A 25,356-nucleotide genomic window follows, 5' to 3' on the forward strand; every position below is an offset into this window, starting at 1 on the left:
CAGTCACATGTCTGAAAATTGCACAAATCGGAAACTACCAGAAAGTCATTGGCAGTTTGGTGCCAGTTGGCATGAAGTCCTGTCTCACCTTTGCCCTAATTTCTAAAACATCCCATCTAATATTGCCTCTGCATCATTAATGTTGTGTTATATGAAACTGTGTTGAATAGAGCCATCAGTTCGTACTGTTGGGAGATAAGTGTGTGGAGCTGTTTTTTCTCCTGTGGTTGTTGGGGGGGGGGGGGGGGGGGAATGTAGATAATTGGAGCAGATATCCATTTCTATCATCCCGGTAAAGCCGCTAATGTGGAAAATGCTTGACCTTGATTTTCCATAGTCGGTTGGTTCGAGACACCGTAAATGGGGACTGAAGCTGCGAGAGCGAGCGGCCATTTATCACCCTTTCAGGACAAATAGCAGCTGAGCCGGTCCAGCAGGCCTAGAGGCCAGGTCACAGCCAGGAGGACCAGGAGGAAGAAAGCCCACCGGACCCTGGTTGACGGCTAAAGAGGCACTCTGAATCAAGGGTGATGGGGCCAGGAAAACTGAAAGGGAGGGGAGAGAAAAAATGGGGAAAAGGAAAAAGAAAGCTGCGGGTGAAAAGCCAGGATGATCTATCATACACACAATCCCCTCCCGCTGCTTTTTCTTTTGTCAATTCTTCTAAGAGCCAAAGAAAACATGACGACTCAATACTCAGAATTTACAAGAATGCATGTCGCCACGGGCACACTCTCCACCCCGCAGTTATTTCGACATTACTGCCATTGATTTATGTTGCGATGGATTTCTGTGATTTTGAATGTTTCGGGCTACATCTGGCTAATGACGAGAAGGGCTCCACATTTTCCGGAGAGTTATGGCGAGTTCCTTTTTGACTTAATTGGCTGCCAGCGTGATCCTCCCTGTGAATCCTCTCCAGTGGCATCCATCATGCAGTGGCGTGACATCATTCGACGTATTGTTCATAGGAGACGCTTTTAAATCAAACTTCAAGCCACAGAAGGACCACACCACAGACTTTAAAGGCTGAAGAGGTAGATTTAGAGAGCACTTACAGAATTGAGACGTAGATTTTCGAACTGTCTTGAAAACATTAGGCCAGTGCGTATTTCAACAGCCCACCAAGGCTGGCAGCGATAAAAACTATTTAAATGTGATAAACAAGAACCAGGAATTGTAATAAATCAACAGGAATCTCCTTCTCTCAGTATTTCTGTCTGAACCAACTCCCTTGGTCCAACAGATTTCACTTTCGGTTAACTGGGGAAGACAATTGGACGGTCGTGATCAGATGTTCTTGGTTATAATGTGAAGCAGCTTCCTGGATCCCATTTCAAATAACAGAGCTGGTGTACTTTTTGCTTATCCAGCCCCTACATGGAAGCAGGAGGGTAGCATCTGCCTTTCTGCTCAGCTTTCTTAAATTCCTATCTCAGGAACCAGATTCCACTCAAATATTCAGGGAGCAGAACTATTCAGGGTACCAGCGAGTTCATGTACCGGCCCAGGGAATAACCTCGTCCACTACACAGTTTATTACACCAGCAGAAAACACACAAATCTGTCCTCCGAGCCCCTGCTGACTTACTCTAAACATCAAGCAACAAGACAAGACGATGTAGCCCCCATCAAGTCAGGCAGAAAACTGTCCTTTTGACCTGGTTTTAAACCTCACAGAACCATGCTGATAACACCGCAGACTCATTCAGTAAACCAACAAAACCTGAGATATAGGAAGATGAATTTAGTCTTTTTTGTTTCTCCAGGATGACCTCTGACACGAGGCTTGACTTAATTTGATGCAGTTGGCATCAGGTTATATCACAGACTGTGCCACAACATATGATATAATGATTCCTGTACAAAAGCCAAAACCGCTTGTCTTCTGGTGTGGCTTTTCAGAGGGGGGCAGAAGGGTAATTTGTAAAAGGGAAGTACTTAATCCAATCTGTGCTACAGTTTTATTGCTGATTTCTTTTAGCACTGACATCCCAGGCAGCTTAAAGCCTTTGTTAACCTAACAACTCACACCCATAAATGAGTGAGCCGATCATTTAGCCGTGAAGAAGAATGCATGGTGGATGGATTGCCAGTGCTATGATAGCCGACGGTGCTGAAGTCTGTCCGACTTAAACATATTTCTGGATCGCTCCACTATTTGAATGCTTGGATGGTGAGTGTTTTCGCTTTGTCTTCAATAATCTATAACAACGTTGCGCAAGGCTTACATGTACAGCATGGCTTTGAAGCACACACACACACAAGCCAGCGCTCGCAACGCCCATTTCAAAGAAAATAAGTATGAATATCATGAAAGGCGAAGTGGAAGTGCCTGTCTTAAATAACGCCCATGTAACCTACTTCTATGACCCAGCTGACAGCACCTCATTCATACAAGCTGGGGGAGACCCTGTAGTCCTTGGCCTAAGCACATTACATATATCCTGCTCTTCAACTGTTTCCCTTTGTTGCGCGAATGCCTGTTTCATGTACACTGCTCAATCTGCCATGAAGCTCGATGGAGGCCTTCTGTAACATTCCTTCAAAGGAAAAGATGTCATGTTCAATGAAAAGAAACTACTATTAATAAAGCACATAATTTCAGCTTTTATGAAGTGGTTGTCGGCCAATTGGACCTCCCTTTTCCACGTTTCCCTCCCAGGTCCTCACTGCTGCCCAGTCTGAACAATGTCAGTATTATGTTAGCTGCTGGGCAAAGGGGAAGGAGAGCTGAGGGCTTTGATACAAATGGCGAAAAGGTAGCTATAGCGGAGTGATTGACGTTCCTTGTTGGTGCTCTCCATTGAAAGTCATCACAGAGACCGATTCACATGGATCACTTAAAATTCTGGAGGCGAGGCTAAGAATCCTCTGTTGATGCTTGATTATAATGAGAGCCCTACATTCTGGGTGTAATGATACTGTTTGGCTTTCTAATGGGTACACTTGAACTCTGAACCTTCACTCGCTCAACGGTGACGCGGCAGTCCCTCTCAATTGAATGGATGCAAATGTGTCTCAGTTGGGCTGCTCATGCTGACAGCTGAACGTGTGGAGTTTGTTCCCATTGATAGAATTCATTAGAATCCATCAAATGTGTGTTCAGTAGCTTCAGAACGTTTGTCCGCAGCTATACACCGAAAACCATCTAGGAAATGGCGCAATTAAAAGCATTAAGTATCTGGATGGAAGTCAAATCCACCTTGAGCTTTCTTCGTCAAACAGGCACATGCATGCAAGTTGTTTGCGTCAGAGTAATCACAAGACTCGGAGGTTGTTATTGTTACTATGACCCTGTGCTTTGTATGAAACTGTGCTGTGTAATGCAGTTATATTTCTGCTCTGCGTTTGAAAGATGATAGGAGTGGCTTGGTTGTCATGCCAGAGTTTTCAAAAGACTCTTTGTGTAGAAGCGTCGGTCATAGCCAGAGACATCCTCCTGGTATTTACTCGAGAGTTCCTCCAGATGCTGCAAATTGTATGAAATTGGGCCACGTTAAGGCCCACTTTCATAGCCCTGAATGGCCGCCCCACACATCTTCAGTGATTCCAAACCGGTGGTTCTTGTGCCCCAGGGGATACTTCTGCAGTTGCCAGGGGGTATGTGAAAGATTGTTGAGGAGCTCAACTACTTCACCTCATAAACCCTAGCTCTAGCCTTGAGAAAAAAGAAGACGAAAATCACGTACTCAAAATGAATCAGGAATAGCTCCTCAACCATGGGGCTAATATGCATGTTTCTGGTCTCATTTGAAAGATAAGAAGCTAAGGAATATGAATCCACAGTAAGTAAACATATGTATATTACCATTCCAAAGTAAATGAGATGCAATAAGGGAAAGAATTTGATTTTTGTCCTTGCCTGGTATATAAACAAAATTTCATTATAACCGAGATCCGATGAAATGATGCAACTGAATGTCTTCTGCTACTCTTTACTACACCTGGGACTGAAGATTTGGCAAAAATAGATAGATTTGTTTGGTCAACATGTTTTGGCCATATTTACTGTTTACATGTTGACTGTTTTTGTTAACATAAATATCCCATAATCATTGAAATAGTAATTATAAACACATTAAATATTGATCATATATGACTGAATATACCGGTAGATTAATGGAGAATGAAATTGCCCACAGTGCACTATGAGATATCCACAGTTTGGTCAAAGGAAGCTGTTGCCGAATCAGATTGCCAGTTTATTGCCCAATAACAACTTAAAACCTGCCCGTATCAATAATAAACAGTCCAAATCAAACCTTGTCAGGAACCCGTGTAAAACCATTACATGTGCAGTAGAAAACGGATAATAACCAATATTAAGCATCATATTTCCATCAAATGACCAATGATAAAATGTTTGATAAATAGGCTGTCACAACGGCCACAACGGCCACATCGCAACTAGACAATGATGATAGTAGGTCCTCCATTATCCGTAAAAATGATTTTCTCGCTAAATCTGGCGACTTTCCGAACCCTCGTGGCGACTTTTTTCGTCAAAAGCTACTAGCGACACATCTAGTGACTTTTTCTGGTGTTGTTGGAGACTTTTCTGGTGTTTTGACTCTGACGTGAAAGCACGTACCGTTCTGCAGTTACTGTCGTGAACGAACAGCGGGTGCTGCCGTGAGCCGCCCCAAAGCATTCTCACAGGCGGTTACTCTCACAGCAGCCTCGCGCAGCAGTCCCAGCTGCAGTCAGAGAAGAGAGGAGACACACTCTCGGCGTATTCATATATCTGCACTCTGCAGTTAGTGTATTTATAGGTGTTGAGCTTCATTTTTACACGAAACAAATAATAACCGTAGCTGTGGCGTCATAATGAGGTGTTTCAGCTGCAGGACAGCAGTGAAGGCTCAAGTATAAAATGCACGGCCCGCCACTGCTAGTTAGCCTACACAATGAAGTATTAAGCTAATAGTAATGGATAATATATTCATATAGCCCTGCTTAATGGTTGTTTAACAGTTGATATAGTTAGCTTAAAGTAATGAATTTAATTTCGTTGAAATAGCTAAACAGAATTGAATAAATGGTTGAAATAGATAGGCTATAGCTAACAGTAATGCATAAACCGTTGAAATAGTCCACCCTGATAAAGGTAATGTTTGATGTAGTTTGCTAAAAGTAGTGGATAAATGCTTAAATATGTGTATCAGCTAAAACGAATGCAGTCTAATACAACCGTCCTGTAATAAATTCCATCTGAATGTTATAATCTTTTTTTTTTTTTACTGTTTAAGGGAGGTGTTAATCATTTTGGAGGCTTACATTACAGAGTTTCAGCCAGGCATACCTAATAAACTTGCATTACTTAATCAAGTGAAAGTAATGGATACATAGCTGAGATGTCCCATTTCTGCCATTACAAAGAAAGTAGTAGTGCAAATGCAAACCTGACCAAATTGACAACATTTTGTGATAATAATTATTAATACTTTATGTAATTAAAAGCCTCGTGTTGAACAACGTCCAGTCGAAAATCTGTTTAAATGAACACATTTGGAACATGACAGTGGTGTCGATGAAGTGGACTGCTTTGAGTTTGTCTGACAGGGCTGTAGAGGTACACATCTGCCAAAAAAGGTGGAGAACCAGTGCTCTAGCTACACACTCAGACCACAACATGGGACGAGAGATTAAGACAGTGATTGAGGCTATAGGAACAGCTGAGCGGCAGCCAGCTGCTTTCTCACACAGGTCACCGAGTAGAGCTGCACAGATCTGTCCGTGCAGGCTCTTGTCACCTTCTAGGATGCTGGGGTCAGCTAGGCCGTGATCTTTGCAGCGGGGCCATCGACACCAGCAAGGCAACATGCCTGAGGGGGGGGAGTGAGACTGTTGGACCGTCATAAGACAAATGACTCAATTTGATTTCTCATGGGTTGCAAGATGAGCTGTAATCAGCTGTGGCGCTCAGCCCAAGTCTCCACACAGACATGTTGTTTACTTGGAGATCGGACAGGAAAGACTACACCTCTGTGTCTCCAGAGCGTTCATTCAAAAACCTAAAGTTTCAGTGGTTTGTATAGCTCAGCTATGGCGGAGAGGAGAATGAATGGGCAGACTACTAGTCTTACTCTCTGCTGCTGTGTGTTTTGGATGGCAGTGGAGTGTGAGTGGTTACGGGGCTCAGGGACCACTCGTGAGAGAGAGACAGGCGTGCATCTTTGTGGGTTGAATGAGAGGAGAGAGAGCTAACTCTTTCTGGGGTTGTTTAAGATCTTATGGGAGAAGATGAATGTTTGTTTCCAGACAGTCAGGGGGAAAGTGATGATGCAGCATGGATGAGAGAGAGAGAGAGAGGGGGGGGGGGGGGGGGGGGGGATGAATGGGATCTGTTACATAACCTGTTTTCCAAGATTTCAGAGCCATGAGCTCCTCATACACCTTTTACTGCTTGATCAAAGCATGCCTTAAGCCTCCAAATTGCCAGGATGCGCGTTTTACATGCTGCAATCTTATGAAAGTAGAACTGCAGCATTGTAAATTGAATTGCTTCACACTGTGCCTTCACACTATAAATTAACTAATGAATCCACACTCAATTAATTAAAATATTTGTAAAAATAAAAAGCTGCATTAACTCCAATTATCCAGCAATCAGTGCTGTAGAAGAACATCTGGTTTCTTAAGTTTTATGATATTGTAGTAGCCTGCCAATTCAAATTGAAATGGAAGGTAACGATAAACGCAGCTGCCTTCACGATAACTCCGTTAGTGTTCAAAGGGATCACCGGGAAAAGACGCGCGGTATACACGATGTAACTTGGCAGAGGAAGCGCGTGTGGGCACATGGACCGAGCGATGCCGTGCAGTGAAGCAACAAATACAGACGGCAAGGGGGAGTTTCTTCTTGCGAAGCGCATGCAATCCCTACAACAACAAAAAAAAAAAAGTTCCCGGTGACTTCAGATCCAAGGAGGTGGTGATATTCATGGGAGCACGATTCAAACTCTCTCACTTGGAGTAGGAGGACAGCTTCAGCAGCCCTGGAGCCAGCGCGCGGACACTCTCTTTGCGCCTCTTTTTCTTGTTTTAACATCAACTAAAAACAGATGGAATAATGTTTGCTTGAAATAACAGTTCTTCAGCGCTGGAAGGAGGAAAAAAAAAGTGCCTCACTTTGGACTGTATAGTTAGGTGCTGATTTGACAAGCTGAAGACATTCATGCGCAAAGTCTTACCTGGGCATTATGAAGAGGTATCCAGGTTGTTTTTCATTCTTGGGAGAGGATGCCGTCTTACTGAACTCGTGTAGCTAAATCGCGAGACTTTTATTTAATTTGCTCATATTTTTGTGTGACTCTCCAGAAAAAAAGTGTTACGCGATCTGCGCCTTTTTTCGCGGTACTTTCAAAAACGTAACGCAACCATCCAAAATGGACCGCGCAGGATTTGCTGTTTTGGTGGTTTTGACTGTTGCACTGCTGCGACTTGGTGACGGTCACAAGGACACGGCAGGTGGGAGGAAAGAGGGCGCACGGGCCGGCCGGGCGGTCTGGAACCAGCAGCAGTCCCGGGTGAGGAGTCAAGGTCACTCACCAAGGAGACAAGGGGACGGTGCATCCTCTGGACCATCCGGGGAAACTTCTCCCGGGACCGACGAGGTCAGCCCTCTAGTCCGCGTGCCGAGGGCCGCATCATCCCAAGGGGACGGCGGGCACGTAACCCCCAAAGCGGGACCGGTTCATGCCGCAGGCGCCTCCAGGGAAGACCTCGCCTCTCCGCCGCGGGATGGTGCGCTGCGCACCGCCAGACAGCACAGAGCCAGAGTGAACCGCAGGCAGAGCAGCAAGCCCCACTCTGCCAGCACGAGGAGGCTTGTTGGGTAAGAATGGCAGCCAAGTGCTGTACAGTCTGCATGATTCAAAAATGTTTTTACTTTGCTTCATGCTTCAAATATATATGAATGGGTGAACTGTCCTTGAACTGTTTTGAGACTAATGCAACGCTGCATCATCACCATCTCCTTCTATTACACATTGCAGTATATTTAAATCAGAGAAGGAAGAGTGGCTGCAGACTACTTCAGTGTGTGTGTGTGCCCCAGTTCCGTGCTGTTGCCTGTGGCCATGCATTGTACTGGTTCAACCAGAGCCTTGCTTATAGTGATCACAAACACCTGTTTCTCCGATGGCCCTCTCGCAAAGCTACAAATCCCTTATTTCTTTGTCTCTGTTAAACTCCAAACAGGAGGATGGATTGTTTCCATATTAAATCCCCTTTCTTTTTCTCGTGCACTCAGTCCTGTTTGTTCCATAGGCACAAAGCATGATACACACACTGTGTACACAGTAATCAGAGGGAGATTTGAATGGCTCACTGTGGTTTTGCAGACAATGACATTTTTTTGATTCAATATCTCTTTTGTGTGTCACAAAAGAGGCTCTTGCATTTAGGAAATGGATTATTTATACGGGCAATTCTTGGGGAGCACCTAACAAGCAATAGGGGGATTCAACAAACTGGATCACCATGTGTATCGGCATAGATATACAGTGCACTCACCGGACTTTAGCCCAAACCATGATATCACACCCAGGAGAAATGATGGACAGGGATGTAGTCCAGTGCTTGGGTATATCTGCATGGTCCATGATGTAAATGTATTATATTATATATAATCAATACGCCCTGATCCATCACACCTTAAAAGCAACATTTCCTATGATATCCGTCACCCAGACAGTTGCGCTCATGCATGGCTTGAATTGAGGTGCTGTCTATTTAAAGCGGAGCATAAAGAGAATAGCTGCCTGTAGTATCGGATCCAACATGCTTTATTGCCTTTCTTGACAATGCCAAAAAACACAAATGCCAGCGTTGAATGAATGGGGTTCTTTGAGTTTTCAAGAAGCATAAAGGTGGTGTTACATAGCTCTTTATGAACATTAGCTTATAAAGGTCTGCACGGAGGATTGTAACACTTTGATTCATGAGCTTCAGATGAATCATCCGGGGCGGCTTGTTAGAGAAAGTGCGTCCATGACACATTTCCTCTCGGAGTTCCCACTCAGCTCTCTCGTTTTCTGTACCCGGAGGCAGCGCTGGGTTCACTTAACGCTCCTTTACATCCGTGTTGACTCAGTATGACTCCCCCTTCTGTTTCCAGTGCACCTGTCAGACGTTTGTCTGATTCAGATAGCTCAGTGGTGAAATAATACACCACCAGCCTCATGTTCTGGTTTTAAAAGAAAATATAACTAGGTGTGAACATGGTGTTATCCACATTTTAACCTGGGGCATGATCCTAATTATGTCGCAGAAGGTTCTCCATTACATCCATATATCCCTTGATGGAATTTGAATGTGATGACTGATGTCTTTTGGCACGGGCCCGGCCTGATGTGTTTGATTTATGACGAAGCTAAGCCTGCCAGAGGGCCCAAAACAACGGCATGTTATCCCTGTGACGCCTCAGTAAGACTCACGGTATCTAATGAGCACAATCCGTCTGAGGTCAACGAGTCAATTCCCGTTATCTTCTCAAATCGCCATGACTCAGACGTCCACTTACTCTAATATCGTGTGAAAAGATGATGGGGCACAGATCCATGCCAGCGCGTCGACCGATGCCCCCGAAGTTGCTCTTGCGGTCTGCTGCCTTTTCATCTATCTCACTGCAAGAATTGGCTTGCGCCGCAAGTGCGGATTAGAGAGTGCAAAGAACCCGGCTATAGCTGTTTAAAACTTGTCATCTCTCATTTGCTCAGTGATTTATAGAAGACGCAGGGTGCTTTTCATGTCCCGTGTGTCTCGCATAATCCCTTCAAGGCTCAGATAACTCTGTATTTGTTTTCACTCTGGACTCTCGCATAGCAGAAAGATGGACCAGATTCAGATAGAGTTTCGTGACTTGCCCTGGAATTTTTTTATCAAATAAAAAGCAATTACAGCGTAATCTCTTTAAGTGTTCGTATCAATAGGCCAGCCACATCAGAACGATCTGAAACTATAACAGAATGTGCAATCTGATCAGTTTGTCATGCAAAGGTTTGAGGGCCTTCCACACTCACTGTTATTCCCCTATGGATTATGAAGAGGCCCTCTTTATTCATGAATGCTTGAGACAGTACTCTCGGTGTCTTATTTCACCTTGTTTTTCTTGCATGTGTCTTCCTTTCAGACCTAACGTCTGCGGGAGTCAGCAGTGCTGCTCAGGCTGGGCTTTGGCACCAGGAACCAATCGCTGCATAAAACGTAAGTAATAAAAACGTCCCGTGTAAATACTTAATATATTTAAGAGGCCTAAAACATTCTTTCATTCAGCTACTGAGGACAACAATTTTATTCTTTGCAAACTGAGGTCACACATGATTGTGAGGCCTTGAAGCGGCACACAAGCAAACTGACATACATTATGTATAATAGAGCTTTTAAGCTACAAAACTTCTCAGACAGAGAGGCTTTGTAATTGCCCTATGAAAGTTTCCCTCGGGTGTTATTGCCACCATGCCTTCTCTTTTTATGTAAAATTTTCACGTTTAAATTGCCATCACTTAGCACTTAGCTCCCTATTTGACACAAGCCCTCAATTATGTGTGGAACGGCTTCTTCTTTTATTCAACCACAGCGGTGTGGGATATCCTAACTGCCAGATAATTAAAACAAGAATGAGAACTTTTTTAAACGCACAATTGTACAACATTGATGTCCTTGTCTTTAACTTGTTTTGCAGACTGAGTCTTATTATTGACCTGTTCTTAATAAGGGGCCACATTCAATACAGAAAGTACGTAAGTAAAGTCAAATGTATTTGTATGGCTCTTTTTGCAGACATAAGTCACAAAGTGCTTCAAAAAGCCATTATACAACATACGACTTATATACTATATACAGAAATGTCTACAACTTACACAGACTGAAATAACAGGATGGAATCGGAGCTTTTTTTAGAGAGTTATCTTTAAATTTTACGAGTGACGTAAAAAAGCACACGGCAGCTGGCATCTATCTCTCCAGCAGCTAGCGAGCTAGCTATACTTCTGTTTGACTTGTTTACTGTTTTCTCTGTTCCTCTCTGCTAATTATGTCCCTCTCTCACACACACACACACACACACACACACACATAACACACTTTTCAGCCAGTCATTTACACAACAAGCTGATTGGCCCCAGCAGCCTCCTAATTACATCTCCTTCCCTCCTGCCCTGTGCAAAAACCTTCTTCCCGTTTTTTTTCTCGACTCCCAGCTAAAGGTACACTTACCGAGGTGTAAATTACATCTAACGTGGAGCTGCAGTTTCTCAAATGAAAAGGGTAAATACTTCTAATCTGCCAGAAAGTAACAGGTCCAGTCTAACGTGCCTGTGTTAAACAAGGCAGTGCATCTGAGCAGGTCAGGGATCTGTCCAACCATCTGGACCCTCTTACAGCTTGGCCCTCGCCCAGGTCTGACTGGAGGCTATGCTATCATCAGCTGAGTGAAGCCCCACGGCCGGCAAGGTGCCAACACAAAGGCCCCAGACTGGATCTGGGACTGGAAGCCCCCACGTAGAAGACCTCCGTGGAGGAAAAAAACAGGCTCAGGCTATCTTTACTCCGTCCCCGCCTGAGGGCCAGGCTGCTTTATTAGGAGATGGCAGCACGAGAAAACATGTTCGCAGTGGGGGAAAGAAAAGGAACAAACGTGTCTGCTGGAAGCAGAAGTAAAAACACATCACGGCTGAGCTGCGTCTGGGAAATTCTCGCTGAAGGGATTGAAGTAATATTGAAAGTGTCAAGCTGCAGGCTTCACCCGCGAGGCTGGATTGGGTGTCTGCAGTTATGGCTTCCTAACAATACCTCCTTGTTCGATTGGGTTGAGCTCACAGCAAATATATGACAGGAATTGGATCACTAGTTGTCCGGGGAGTGCGCACATGTCTTTAGAAATGTGTTTATACGTCTGGGTCTCCGTGGGTCTGGTCGGAGATTGTTGTCTGGCTCTCGGAGGCCTCCGCTCTGCCCACGTCCTGGCAGGTTGGGAGCGGACTGTCTCTGTTTTGGGCTTCAGGATGGATGGTTAGCAGACTTGTTTGTGTGTCAAAGTAAATTCCGTGTGCTGAAAATAGCCGGCGTCGTGTGATAGAAAGCTTTGATCCATTAAGAAGAACGGAACATTGCGTTTCCACTGCTGTTGTTCATTTCTCTTCTAGTTACCCGCTGTAAGCAGAGATTAAACTTCATAGGTTTTACCCAACCAATATTGATTTTATTAATGGTGGCCGAGAACCAAAGATGTGTGTGTGCGTGTGTGTGTGTGTGTGTGTGTGTGTGTGTGTGTTGTGTTTGGCTGGTAAAGTGAGGCCAGGTGTTAGCTTGGCTATACTTCCATCTGTTCCCTTGCAAGCAGGAGCTCCCGTCGAGATGAATGGAGCATCTTGTTTTTTGGTCACCGCTTATTCCCCCCCCCTGTGTTTGGACTCACATCTGTTCATCAAAAAGTATACTGCTGTTGGAGATGAAGAGCAGAAAGAGGCCATATTGTAGCTTCGCCTAGTCCCAGCCCACCGCTAGTCTCGCCTTGAGTTATAATACAAGAAAGCCTGTCAGCTGCGTTACTGTAACTGTTAACGCTCATCTTGACTGATGGGATTTCTTACGGAATCTGATTCAAAACCACCGTTCATACTATACGCCAGAAATAGCAGGCCGTGGGAATCTTGTACACCTGACAGTAATTGCCAAAAAGAGAAATGAGCACGTTGTTTAGGTAACTGTGCACCATTCGTTTGTTTGGGAAATCACTCCAGAAATGTGTTTACAAAATACTAAGTGCTTAGCTGTGGAATTAGGATTAGAATTTAAATTGCTTTAGTGTAAATACAGTAAACCCCCCAATGAGGCGGCTAGTACGTCAGCGTAGAATTGCTGTTTTGAAGTTTTGGTTTACAACGTTTCTCGGAAAAAAACAATTAAAGTCAGACCTCTTAAAGCCAGTGTTACTGGAGAATATATTTGGATTGTATCTGCTCTCCTTTGTATCTGCTTTCAGAGGCTTCACTCTTGTCTTTGCACCCTTTGAATGTGAGCTTTCACTCATACCCGGCTGTGAATGGATTCCAGGAGGCACACAGACCATCGATGAAGATACCTCTTAGTTTCACAACAAGAGAGTCTCAGAAGCTTTGCTTCCTTTAGACACAGTTTTGCTTTGAGCTAAACATACTAGCACTGAGCACAGTATGAGAAGTACTGGAGGGCCATTCGTTTTGCAGGTATTTGTACATAAACAAAGTATTGCACAAATAGAAATTCATTCTAAAGGGGCACAGAACGATCTGTAGTTTCATGGACATCCATCCAATAGTGAGGTCACTAAAAACCACATGATGCTAGCATGCCTAAAAAGGAATGCTACGTGTTGGCGTAGCTCACACTGGCAGGGTCACTGTACATCAGATTTATGTTGTGTTGCTCTGGCTCCTCCAGTTGACATGGCTGTTTTAGTAATTGGATTAATGGCATGGTCTACCACACACAGAGTGAACAGAGTGTTCGGGATAATATAGAATACCTTCTGAACGGGGACTTCAGACTCCCTGCAGCACAGACAGGAACTGGCTTTACTTTCAACCTGAGCTCATAGTGCTCCCTGAAGTGCACGCTTTTCAGGTTCTGCAGTGGAATTCATCTCACCACGCTATACATCACGCTAATTTAGCGAAAGCACGCGATACATATGGCAACTTGCTGCAGCCGGCTGTGGGAGCACGACCCTCTAGAAAAAGCACACGGCCGGCCTTTGATTTAAACCCCTCGCTGTCTCAGAGAGTGTAGATGAAAGGTGCATCATTCACATGGAGGAATAAAGTTGTTTTCAGTCTCTTAAGCAGTTGGTGATTGACAGAGTGCAACGCGGTGGAGAGGAGTTTCTTTTTGATTGCCTTCCAGCTTTCTTTGGCCTGCTGTGCCGCTCAGGGCCCCATCCCAACCCTAAAATAACTCATCATGTAGAGAGTCTCTCTCTCTCTCTCTCTCTCTCTCTGTCTTGCTTACCTCTCCCATCACAAGGTAACTTTGCCTCTCTTTCCAAACAAAATATATAGCATGTGGCATGTTCATTCCACCATGTCCCCGGTGTAGCTTGAGTAGGATTGAAGGCCTCCAGTGTCGAAAGAGAATGTAAGTCATGTGAAGGGTTTGACTCAGCTGTTCACTATGACTGTAAATTAATTCATGAAATAACTATTCTTATAAAACACACCCTTTTTAGGTTAGGTGTTGAATCTATATCCCGGTTGCTCTTTAGGACTTTAGTGTGAAACACATTTGATCCTCTTCTTTTGCTGCAACATGTGTGAAGCAGCTGGTAAACTATCAAGGACGTACACGTGTGAACGTTTCCTGACCTCCGAAAGCAGTACCCCAAAAAATGCAAGTCCACCATCTTCACCTAATAGATACAAGCCGTCTCAGTTTGCTTTTCGTTGACCTCCCCGACACACAACAGAATGTCCACAGACGTTGGACACGATCGAGTAAGATTTGCTGTCTGCGTCCAAACAAAAATCTCGTCCTGAACCTCGGCAAGAAGTTGCGGCAAGAAGTTGGCTCAATGAGAGATATTTCCTCTTATCTACACCAGTCACATGTGCGTGTGTTTTTTGAACGGTAGAAAAGAGAATCATTGTGCATAACAAATGAATGAATGAACTGTATTGTTTCGGTTTTAAGGGTAGGACACGGCACGCAGCTAAAGGTCATGTGCGTGAGTCAAGCGCATGATGCAGTGTTTGCACCTTGACCCACTGACTCTCCCGGACATCCATAGTACTGCTAAATGCATTCGTTACTGTAGATGTGATGAGGCTACATCCTGTGGAAAATGTGCAATTTTTAATCGACAGAATCTCAAAGTCAGCTGAAGTGTTGGGAGTTCTGTTTGTTGGTTTGATTCATGAAGTTTATGACGAACTTGAGTTATATCTCACGAACTAAATCATACGTTGGCCATGATTATGCAGCATTGAGGCATTCAAATCACACAAAAACAACAACAACATTATTTTCCCAAAGGTTGAACGAAAGAGAGAGACCTAACACTGATGAGAACCATTTCCCTCTGAGCAGCATTCTCCGTTTTACAAGAACAGGAGGAGGTTTTTTCTGGTGACTTCATTTGAGCCGGGGTTGAAATTACTGCTGCAGAGACAGCCACAGAGCCCTCCTCAGCTTTATATGTCGTGTGTGGATTTGTAGGGGTTGCGCAGTTCACAGTTCAGCGGCATAACACTCCCTGGGCAGCGCTGCAGAGAGTTATGGCCCATTAGACAGATCCTGTAATCAATACACACCCCATCATTAACATAGACGCTGGACAGCTCGCTCCCCGTTTGTCTCCCTAAACCAGGAGTGCTGCTTTCTGCACTCCAGCTGGTGTGTCTGTTTGTAGGTTGCAATTGTGTCCTGTTCAGGCCTCCTGCGCCACATGTTTTTCTAATTGCTACCATAGACGAAAGTACAGTAAAAAATGATGTACTATCAGCGTCTGGACCTCGGCCGTCCTCCTGTAGAGTTTTCTTTTTTGTTTATTCATGAGCTGTTATGATACAGACATAATGAAGAAGTAGAACAAACTTGGCCATGTGAAGCTATTTTTCAATAAAAAAATGTTCACGCTGTCATGATGCAAAAAAAAAAAAAAAAGAACACAAGCTCCCGCACATCTCTCGGCAGTAAACCTGAAAAGCAAGACTTGGTTTGATTGACACTTCCAAAGCAACATTAACAGCCAGCACCCCTCTCCTTCAGTCACACACGCGCTCGCCGAGGCCACAGTGTTGTTAGGGCAGCCCATAGCCGGCACCATCCTGCTTAAAGACCATATGGAAGTTGTTGGGACGTGATCCCTCAGGAGGATGGGGCTTGTGGCTTTTTGGCGAACACCACGTCTCACAAGAGTCAGCTTTACAAGTTGCGGGCGCACGCCCCCAGATCCAGATATCCTCCACAGAGCACCCCAGCATGTGGCTCATTAGAAGCCGAACGTGGGAGTCTGAGGGGTGTGGTGCATGGAGGCACGATATGCAGCGTGGCTAAAAGTAACGTACGCAGTGTCGCGGGTCGGCAGTAGGTTAACAAAATGCCCCCCACAGAGCTGAGGTGGGTACGGAGGATTAAAAACTGGACCAAAAAGCCCACAGTGATTGAAAAATGTGCATCGATGACAGAGGCAGAATATTATCCTTGTAAGATTTACCACGAAGAGAAAATAAAGGCTCAGTCAAACAGCGTCAGGCCTCGCTCCCTTCTGGTACTGATTAGAACAATAGAGAAGTTTCATTCTCCACTTTCGAGTTACAGTTACAGCAGTTCGGTTGTAGAAGGCATGAAAGGATCGCACTGGAACTGGCAACCATGTGGAAATCACATGTTGGAAAGAGATTAACGCTCACTTGAAATGATTAGCATTGAGAGGCAATTGTATTAACTGCTCAATAGACCAATTCTTACTTCTTCAGCGGAGTGCGAGTGCGGATGAGAGGCCAATGTCTAAGCTCGTCTGTCCTCACTGCCTGCCACAGTCCTAAACACTTGACCTGTTTCATGAGATCTGTCAGGTTCTGTGGCGACTCCTAAAAAGAGGCTCCTGCTGTCATCACAGGACGTTTACCAGACTCCGTGTTCAGTCAGAAAGGTTTTACAGTTGTCTATGGGCAGTTTTGTTGCAGCAATTCTTAGAGCCTGTTTTAACCTAAGTTGAGGCTTTAGGCTTTTCACAAACACTGCATCCACATGGTTAAACACACATTCTACCTACAGCGTTAACACCGTTATAGAGCGGTTTAGAGAGGACGTTGTGTAGGCCAACCCGGAAGTTAGAATCGCACCGGTTCCCTCGACAAAAAGCAAATGGGATTTTTCCATTGGATTTTGGATTATTGCAGAAAAATAAGCTCAACACAATTTTATGATACTCACACGTTTTGTTGGTGAACACCAATTTTTGGATTTTTGAAGCTTGAATACAAGCGGTGGAAGTAAAAAGCTAATGATGGCTATAATGATCGGTTATAAACGACCTACACCGCAGTCACGTGAACGCGAGTATACACAGCGAGGCTGTCGAGGCGGACTAGTCGACGTGATGGCGTTTTGTAGTCTCATTTAGCCACTTGATAGCAACCGCCTTTTAAAGCTTTCAAATTCCCAAGACAGATCTTTACTGACTTATTTTAATATCGTAGAACAAAACGTTATCTTAAGCTTGTGTTGACCACAGACCTTATTTCAGGCATCTAACCAAAAAATCGAATAAAAAACATAATCTTCAAGACAAGGAAACCGGAGGTCCATAAATGCGAACTCATTTCCAGGTATTAAGCTCATTCCTGTGCCACTCTATTATGACCTTCAGTAATGGCCACACTGAAACGGCCAATTATAGGTAAGTCGCTGCAACCATAATTTCTAATGCCATTTTATCTTTCACTGTTATTTCCCAACTTCCCGTCTCTCAGTTACAGCGTTGAAAGGGCCTTTAGTCGAGCCTTTTGTCAAATTCTACTGAATCCTAATCTTCTGAGCGGCTCCCAGCCTCTAAATCTCATAATGGCACATAATGCGCTCGGCCTGCAGAGAGTCATTCCCAAGATTATTGCGATTATGCTTTCATTGTCAATATTATTTTCAGAAATGTCAAGTTACCCCTGGTAGCACTGTTGACCTGCGTAAAGTGAGGAGCTTTCTCTACATGTTTGAGTTATTTCAGGTATTGGTTTCAAGTTTCCCTTTGTTGAATGTAGACTGTAAAGACTTGATGGCTCAGAGGGAGGGGAAGGTGAATCTCTGGTGGATTGTAATGGACTGGAAACGAGCTCGAAGTTGGAAATTAGAGTCCAGTGGACGGGGCGGGGGGGGCGGACGAGATTTTCCCGAGATATACACGCACATGCAAGCCTTATAACAGGTAACTGTAACCCACTAGAGAAATTATGCACAATATTTACCTCAATAAAGACCCTGGGGTTACTTTAATATACGTACAGAATTACTGTGTGACCGCCTCAAGTTCAACCAAGAACTCTGACAATAGTAATAGCTTCGTTCTATAGTTCTTGTTATGAGAAACGTGATTGTTTGGCGCCCCATTGAATGCTTTTTTGTTGAATGGATACTTGGATTAAGCATAGCCGACCTTGTTAAACTGTCTTTATGTGTCTTAACTTTGACAGGACTGGAAGAAGAAAAATACACAGACCTCAAACTCACTTAAGTATGAAGTTGAAGGTATTTTTGCTAAGCTCACAGAAAGTGCTGTTTCCATATTCATCGTGTTTTATTACTGATTGGTTTGGATCAGCATGTTTGTTTGGAAGGTTCAAAGCTGCCAACTACGGTCTCCTATTTTCAGATGACTGGATCTGGACACAATCTCCCAACACTTGGCCGGTCCGTCTGTAGTCATAATTAAGGCTGAAGTGGCAATGCCAGGAATGTTTGCCGTTTTTATCCTCTTTTATATCCGATTGGATTCCCATTTTATTGTTACTCTCGCAATGTAATAATTGCTGCACATATTTGCGAAATGGATGGAATGTGAGCCAATTAGTTTTAATGATCTGCCAGACAAATCTGCATGACAGCAATTACTGCGACAATGTGTTCAACAGCCCAGAGGCCGGGCCCAGAGACAACACGGACAACAGGCAGTGGCAGTGTATGCCGCGGCCACGCAAAAAACGGGCTTCATGTGGGGCACATGTCTGGCTCGGAGTCACCGACCTGTCGTCTTTATCGCCAGCACAGGCGACATGTCTGTCTGGCGTCAGTTCTGCTGAAAACGGGTCACACGTCACTCGGTCGAACACGTATTCCAGCGTAAGCCAGCCGCGAACCTCCATTTATTGTGTTATATTTGAAGAATGCAGTTTCACACATGACGGAGTTCTTCTCCTGCAGCATAGTGTCACTGGAATCTGTGGCCTATTTGATCCGCCGCTTCATCCTCAAACTTGAAGTTGAACAGACTCCGGACAAGGCGGTGGCTCCTAGCCAGCCTGTACTTTAGTTAGATGATGGATTTAACTCCTTGCCAAACAGAGCTCAGGCAATTCCTGTTTTATCCCATGATGGAAAATTCGGCTCACATACCAAGTTATACAAATCCACAACCACATTTCTCTAAATATGTATTCTTCATCAAAAAAAAAGGGGGCTACATTTTCCTCAGAGCAGTTTAAACTGAAATGCTTGAGTGAATTGGTTGGTCTAAATATAATTTGCTTCGCCATAAAGCAGAAGAGAGTGCGGATCGTCTGATATATAATCCTCAATTTGTTCGTTTTTCTCATTATACCGCAGGCTTACGATGCGTAATGCAGTGGTCCTTCAATTAGCATGCATCACGATCTGAGAGAACTAAAACAGAGCTTGATTTGGCCTTCTTTGTGGACTGTGGAGATGAAAGTCTGACGCTCCAGTTGCTATGCAGCGCTGCCGTGTTTCCCTGTGTCACTTCAGTTCTGAGCACATGTCATCGGGAGCAGCGTTTTTTCTAGGGTCCAGTGTGCTTTCACTTAAAAGAATCACAAAGTGGCCCCAGAGTCTGAGCAGAATGGCAATAACAGGAAGCGTGCAGCAGGTAGAGCGCTGTTCGCACCCAGTGGGTCCCTTTTTGGACTGCCAGCACTCACTGCCAAGAGCTGTGGCAGCGTTCCTGCCTGCGATGTGTCAGTGTCCACGGCATCTGTGTCAATAGCATTCCACAGCCCTGTTGACAAAGTGCCGCTGTGTGCTTTAGCCACCGCCGACCGGTGGCCTGATTTACTGTTTGAGGACCATGTCATAAATCCTCAAGTGCCGTCTACGACATACATTTGTGTCACAAGATCGAGAGGTTGTTTACTTTCAATTGCTCGCCGCAGGTCTTTCGGTTTCTGGAGTGCGATGCCAAGATATATATGTGTGTGTGTGTGTGTGTGTGTGGGGGGGGGGGGGGTGCAGAGTGACACAAATAATTTTTTCCATGACCATAAAATGACCTCAGCACCGTGTATTTGCAGACTATTGATAAATATTATGCACACATTCATCTTTTAAGTACAGTAAGCCCCTTCAGATTTAGTTTGTTTTACCAAATAAAAGATACAGGCCGTTTCTCTGATATGAGTGTCAGCTATTTACAGTTGGCCTTCAGTTTTTCCCATTCGCTCATGTTTTTATGACCTCTTGCTTTTATTACCTTTTCAAGCTTCCTGTGTTACAGTGAAAGCACACGCTGGATTCTGGATCAGTGACGAAAGATATTTTTTGGAAATCACTCCATATTGAAACGCCGACGGCGCTAAACTGAGGCATGAAACAGGAGTATAGGCTTTACCTCAGCAAGAAATTGGATAAGGACTTAATGTAAGTGATCATATACATTTCGACTAAACATGCAGTTAAAGACTCAAGAGAAAGTGAACATGACAGCCCCTCCAGGCTCTCTGCTGTATGAAAAGGACAGAAAGGGTTGAAAAGTGAAACTAATGGCCCCATGATTGAATCAATTTAAAGTGAGCCCCGGTTTTGAGATCAGGGATCTACTACTACTACTACTACTGCTCCTTCATACAAGGGCGGCACACGCTCTAACATGACCTGCTGAAAACTTGATCTCCATCTGTGCTCTCTCTTCAGCTGACTGCCAGCCCCCCTGCCAGAACCGTGGCTCCTGCAGCCGGCCGCAGACCTGTGTGTGTCGCTCAGGCTTCCAGGGGCCCCGCTGTGAGGAGGTGACTCCAGAGCAGGTGTACATCCGCGATGGAGGCGCCCTGAGGCGCGTTCAACCGGGGACCAACCCTTTCCAGAAAGACCAACCACGGAGAAGGCCCTCGGAAAGGCAGGCCATCGACACCACCAAGGTCCAGACCCCGCGACCTGCGACCACCAGACTGCCTGTGTAAGTGAAGCAGCTGTGCTTCCCCATGTCGTCTTTTTATAGCCAGGAGGAGCCTCGTAGCTTTGCCAAATTAGGATGGGTCAAAAAAGTTAACATCAGCTTTAAATCATAGCCCGGTCACACCATTCTAGTTGGTGGACTATTAGCTGACGAGCTAAGGACTATCACACTAGCAAGCCAGGAACATGCTAGTGGTGTCAGACACAGTTGTCGTTTACTTCCCTCTCGCATTTGCTCTCATGATTGAACATTATTTAATAAAGATATATTGAAGAGGGTAAAAAAGCTCTAACAGCTAGCTAGCTAGCTAGCTCGTTAATGCTCGCTTGTGATAACTGCCAGTAAGCACGATTGATATCTCGGTCACTAATATAAGTTTCTAAAATAAGTCCATCAATCATTGTTTCATTACTGTCTGCAAACCATTCCTGTTTTGTGGAGTGTTGCATAAAAGTGGATAGAGCAACACAGCTAATGAGCTACGATAGCGTCCTCTATTTTAGGCTCCCCGACGCTCGTCCGGCTCTTTGATCCGATGTCAGTACTGCCAAGATGCTTTGCTATTGGTCAGCGGTGCAAATTTTCAAAACAATTAATTGATTTTGCTGTTTAAAAAAAGGATTGAATGGATTTAAAAAAAAGTGACCAGGCCTTTATACTCTTATAGTTTGCACTTTGCCTAAGCGATTCTTCAATCAACGTTTTAAACTAAACATAAAACTTGTGAAAATGATGTAATACTTGAACTTCTGACATGAGCAGGGTTTATCTCTCCTGATCTACATTGTCACTCCTGCTAAAAGAGCAACCTCAGCCAGAGAAAAAAGGTCTGAAAGTCTGTAAAAAAAGCCTCCATAATGACCAGCAGGGGGCGACTCCTCTGGTTGCAAAAAGAAGTCAGATTGTATAGAAGTCTATGAAAAAATGACCCTACTTCTCACTTGATTTATTTACCTCAGTAAACTTTGTGAAAGTGAGTTTATGGTCTCAATCAGTAGTTTCAAGTCTTCTTCAATACAGAATGATGTTCATTAGTAAATTATGGTCCATTTAGAGTCAAATAGAAGATAGCAATCACGGCGACTCTGTCCACTTCATAAACTCTGGTCTAATGCCATGGCACAGTGGTCTACTACTGTACATTTCAGCATATATATGGATTTATTTTGGTGCATGCTTTCGAACAACTTTTTTTGCTCTAATATACAGTATTCTGTGGCTTTTGTGGCTCTCAATGATTTGTTTTAGCCACCGTTACTGTCACACAGAAAGGCTCACATAAAAATAAATTGACAAACTGCGCTATTAGAATTGCTCTAAACACTCTTGAACAAACAGTAGTTCATTAAGCTCCCGTTCAACGCTGGTTGTGTTTATCGTCGCAATAAATCAAACCAGATGAACGGGTTCATAAGTTAAATCTTTAATACACTCAAAGTAAAACAACATTTTTCTGCCATTTGCTGCCATGCTTGAAAAGGTATTAAGGTAAATCTGTGAAATGTAGGAAAATATAACATGATTTACCAGACAGGAGTATTAACCCATGCTGTTTGCTATGAAAACAGAGCTGGGGGATTATATTTTCTTTCGGCTTTCACTTTGTTCTTTGATATATTGGAATAACTGTGACTCTAATGTATCCAACTAATAATTGCTCAGACGAAGGCCTCTTCCAGTGCGTTCAGCAAACTCTCCAAAGACTGCTAATCAGACGGGCCTAATAGTTTCTTGGCTCTTCTTTCTTAGTTCCAGTCGTGTTGGAAATAACTTTTTTTGGTTTGATTAATTAATCACTTCACCATGGCTGGAGTTGCAGTATATTCTTCGTCAATGATGTTGAAAGGCAGTAATTGTTTCCGGGAAGAGTTTTGACGGATCGCTATTGCTCACAGGTTCAGATTTATCTTGTCAAATCCCGCTCCACTTTGGATTCAGGCCCGGTGTTTTTCTAATCTACTCAAAGTCGGTTAAAGCACCAGAATTTGTTTGGGCGCTGAGGTCATCGTTAATTTCCCTCCACCAAACCACTTAAAACATTCTCAATTGCATCTGACATTCATGGTGCTCCTCGTGCTAATTGTGAGGGTCTCTAGTGTCATTTGTGCTTTTGCTGGTGTTATGGAATTACGCTGGCTGAGCCATCCACATGGGTGTGGTAGCAAAGTCTACTAAATGTTATGGCAGATGGTTCTTGAAAGAGTTTTTGTATATGTCCTCTTTCCTAAAACAATTATATCGGAGTTGTAGTAAATCTTCTTATCAACACAAGACCTTCAAGGGCTGCACAGTTGCTGGGCATGTGTTGTCTTTGTTCTATCTTCAGTCCACAGGACATTTTTGCGTCCTGAGTCACGGATCTGGGACAAATCAAAAGAGACGAGACTGCAGGTTCAGCAGAGTCAGAGACAGGCAGTGTGCCTGAGTCACACATGACTGTGTCCATCTCTCGTGTTTTTTCTGAAACTGACTAAGAGGTGCTGTTAAGTTCAATTGGAGCTATTTCCCCTCTGGTGGAGTGAAACATTTCCAAGCATGCAGCTCAGCCTAATCTAATTATTTGTTCTTGTAACCAACAGAGTTTTATAAAATCTGCAGGCCAGAATAAAAAGCTTCTGCCAGACTTGTAAAATGTCTTCCCCTTAAACGTTATTCAAAGAATTATTTGAATACTTGACTCTCTGTCGTTGGCACTTCCAGCAGGCTTTTTTGAGTGCTTCACATATGAAGCTCAGCCCTCGTGAACTGCTGCAAGTGTTTCGCATTCTCTCGGCCCAGAATGATCTTCTAGGGGTGGAGCAGTGTTCCCCCTGGAGAAGTGCTGGATGCAAGTCTTGGTTTCATGTATCAGACTGAGGTTCCACTGTTTCCGAAGCCAGGGAAGCACCAGCAATGTGAGGTCACAGAGAGTGAGGTTCAGAAAGAGAGACAACGCCAGAGCCAAAGCTCAATTAAGGAGTAATAAGAGGAGCGGGGAGGACAGACGGATAGATCATGTTGGACTTGCCCCCACTAATATACTGAGGGAGCAGACACCACCCCGTACATGCAGCTCCAGTGTCCTTTAATTCTAATCTTCTGGAGAAGGTGTGAGGTACTATATATGTCTTTCTTGGAGCAGACTTCGCTTGTTATGTCAGCAGCACCCTGTTACTGACCCTGCCTGTCAAGAGGCGCCAAGAACAAGAAATAGTGCGGAGACGGAATGAGACGTACGAGGAGGGAGGGAACGAAAACAACGATAATCAGAGAAAACATCAATTAGAGAGAGAGAGAGAAAGTAATTTGTTCAGCTCAGCAAGGTGAAGGGATCGGGATACAGTCTGACATCAGACAAGGAAAGTGTCAATTTTAAGAGGATTCTCAACATCTCAGTGAAGATTATACGGAATTTGATTTTCAAATGGCCAGCACCTCAATCTAGTGTGGCTAGACACAAGGCATTGAGGTATTGAAGGTATTGAGCGACCATAAAGAGATTTTGGAGAGGTGCTTTTCACTAAACTATTCACCCAATAACCAAATAAGCAGGATATCAACATTTTCCTGTTGTCTCTGTGCTGTGGTGACAAAGTAGGCGTCAGTAACTACGTAGTAACACTGGTGATGATTTGAAAGCACGAGAGCTGGAGGTCCACCGTTTTGCCTTCCAAACAATTGCGCGGTCAAGTTGCGGTGCAGAACTCCAACTTCCATCGCATCAGACAAACTCAGTGAAGGAGGCGGCCGGCATACATTGCAATGTTCAGCGCTGCAGTCATGGTAAGCTTCACCGAGCAGCGAGAGGTGTGGTGCCATCTGCAAGTGTTCCGCGTTGTGAATGACGCGAAAGACACTTTGTAATTGCATTTCAAACCACCTCCGTATGTGTTTTGGATCTGATTTGCAAATATCGCATCATGTGTTTTTTTTTCCTGTCCAAAGTTTATTAAATCAATCTGGATACAATTTAATATATATATATATATATATATATATATAATGTTCACTTGCAGTTTTCTCAAGGCAAACCGTCGGAGACAAATCTGTCCATCGCACTCAGATGGAATTTCTCTAAAAATCTGATGATGACTGCAATGTTGTCAGTCCTGTGTGGGCACAGCTGCCTCCTGAAAAGTTATTTTAGAGAATAAACTATTTCCTGAACAGTCCTACTGAATGAATCCAGCACATTGATGACTGACAGCCTGGAATAAAAGTCTTGTCGGGATGGACAAAACATATGAGGAGCCAGTGGGTTCCTGGGACATGGGAATACAAATCCTTACCTCTTCTTGAAATCCTGTCTCCAGTCCTCCACCTCTCCTCTGACCATTTCAACTGTGTCCCAAATGCCCCAGCTGCCTGTTCTGTTGGGTCAAACTCGTAAAAATTGAAAATAGGTACATCCTATAAGCAGCTGGCAAACAAATATCTGTTTCCTCCTCTGACCAAATGCGATTTACTGTAAACCAGCGTTTCCTGCGAGCGTT

General features: G+C 44.1%; 1 protein-coding gene across 1 annotated transcript in view; it reads left to right on the forward strand.

Annotated features, from left to right (window-relative positions):
* Positions 1-7,391: 7,391 nt before the first annotated feature.
* The window catches only part of LOC142968108 (latent-transforming growth factor beta-binding protein 2-like), a 71,858-nt gene continuing 53,893 nt past the window's right edge, over positions 7,392-25,356 (forward strand). Inside the window, exons 1-3 of the mRNA XM_076107860.1 lie at positions 7,392-7,840; positions 10,139-10,212; positions 20,623-20,884. Coding sequence (XP_075963975.1) covers positions 7,392-7,840; positions 10,139-10,212; positions 20,623-20,884 — 785 coding nt within the window. The remainder of the gene's footprint in view (positions 7,841-10,138; positions 10,213-20,622; positions 20,885-25,356) is intronic.

Source organism: Anarhichas minor, unplaced genomic scaffold (genome assembly GCF_050575085.1).
Source record: "Anarhichas minor isolate MPS153535 unplaced genomic scaffold, ASM5057508v1 ptg000040l, whole genome shotgun sequence".
NCBI classification, from domain to species: Eukaryota; Metazoa; Chordata; class Actinopteri; order Perciformes; family Anarhichadidae; genus Anarhichas; species Anarhichas minor.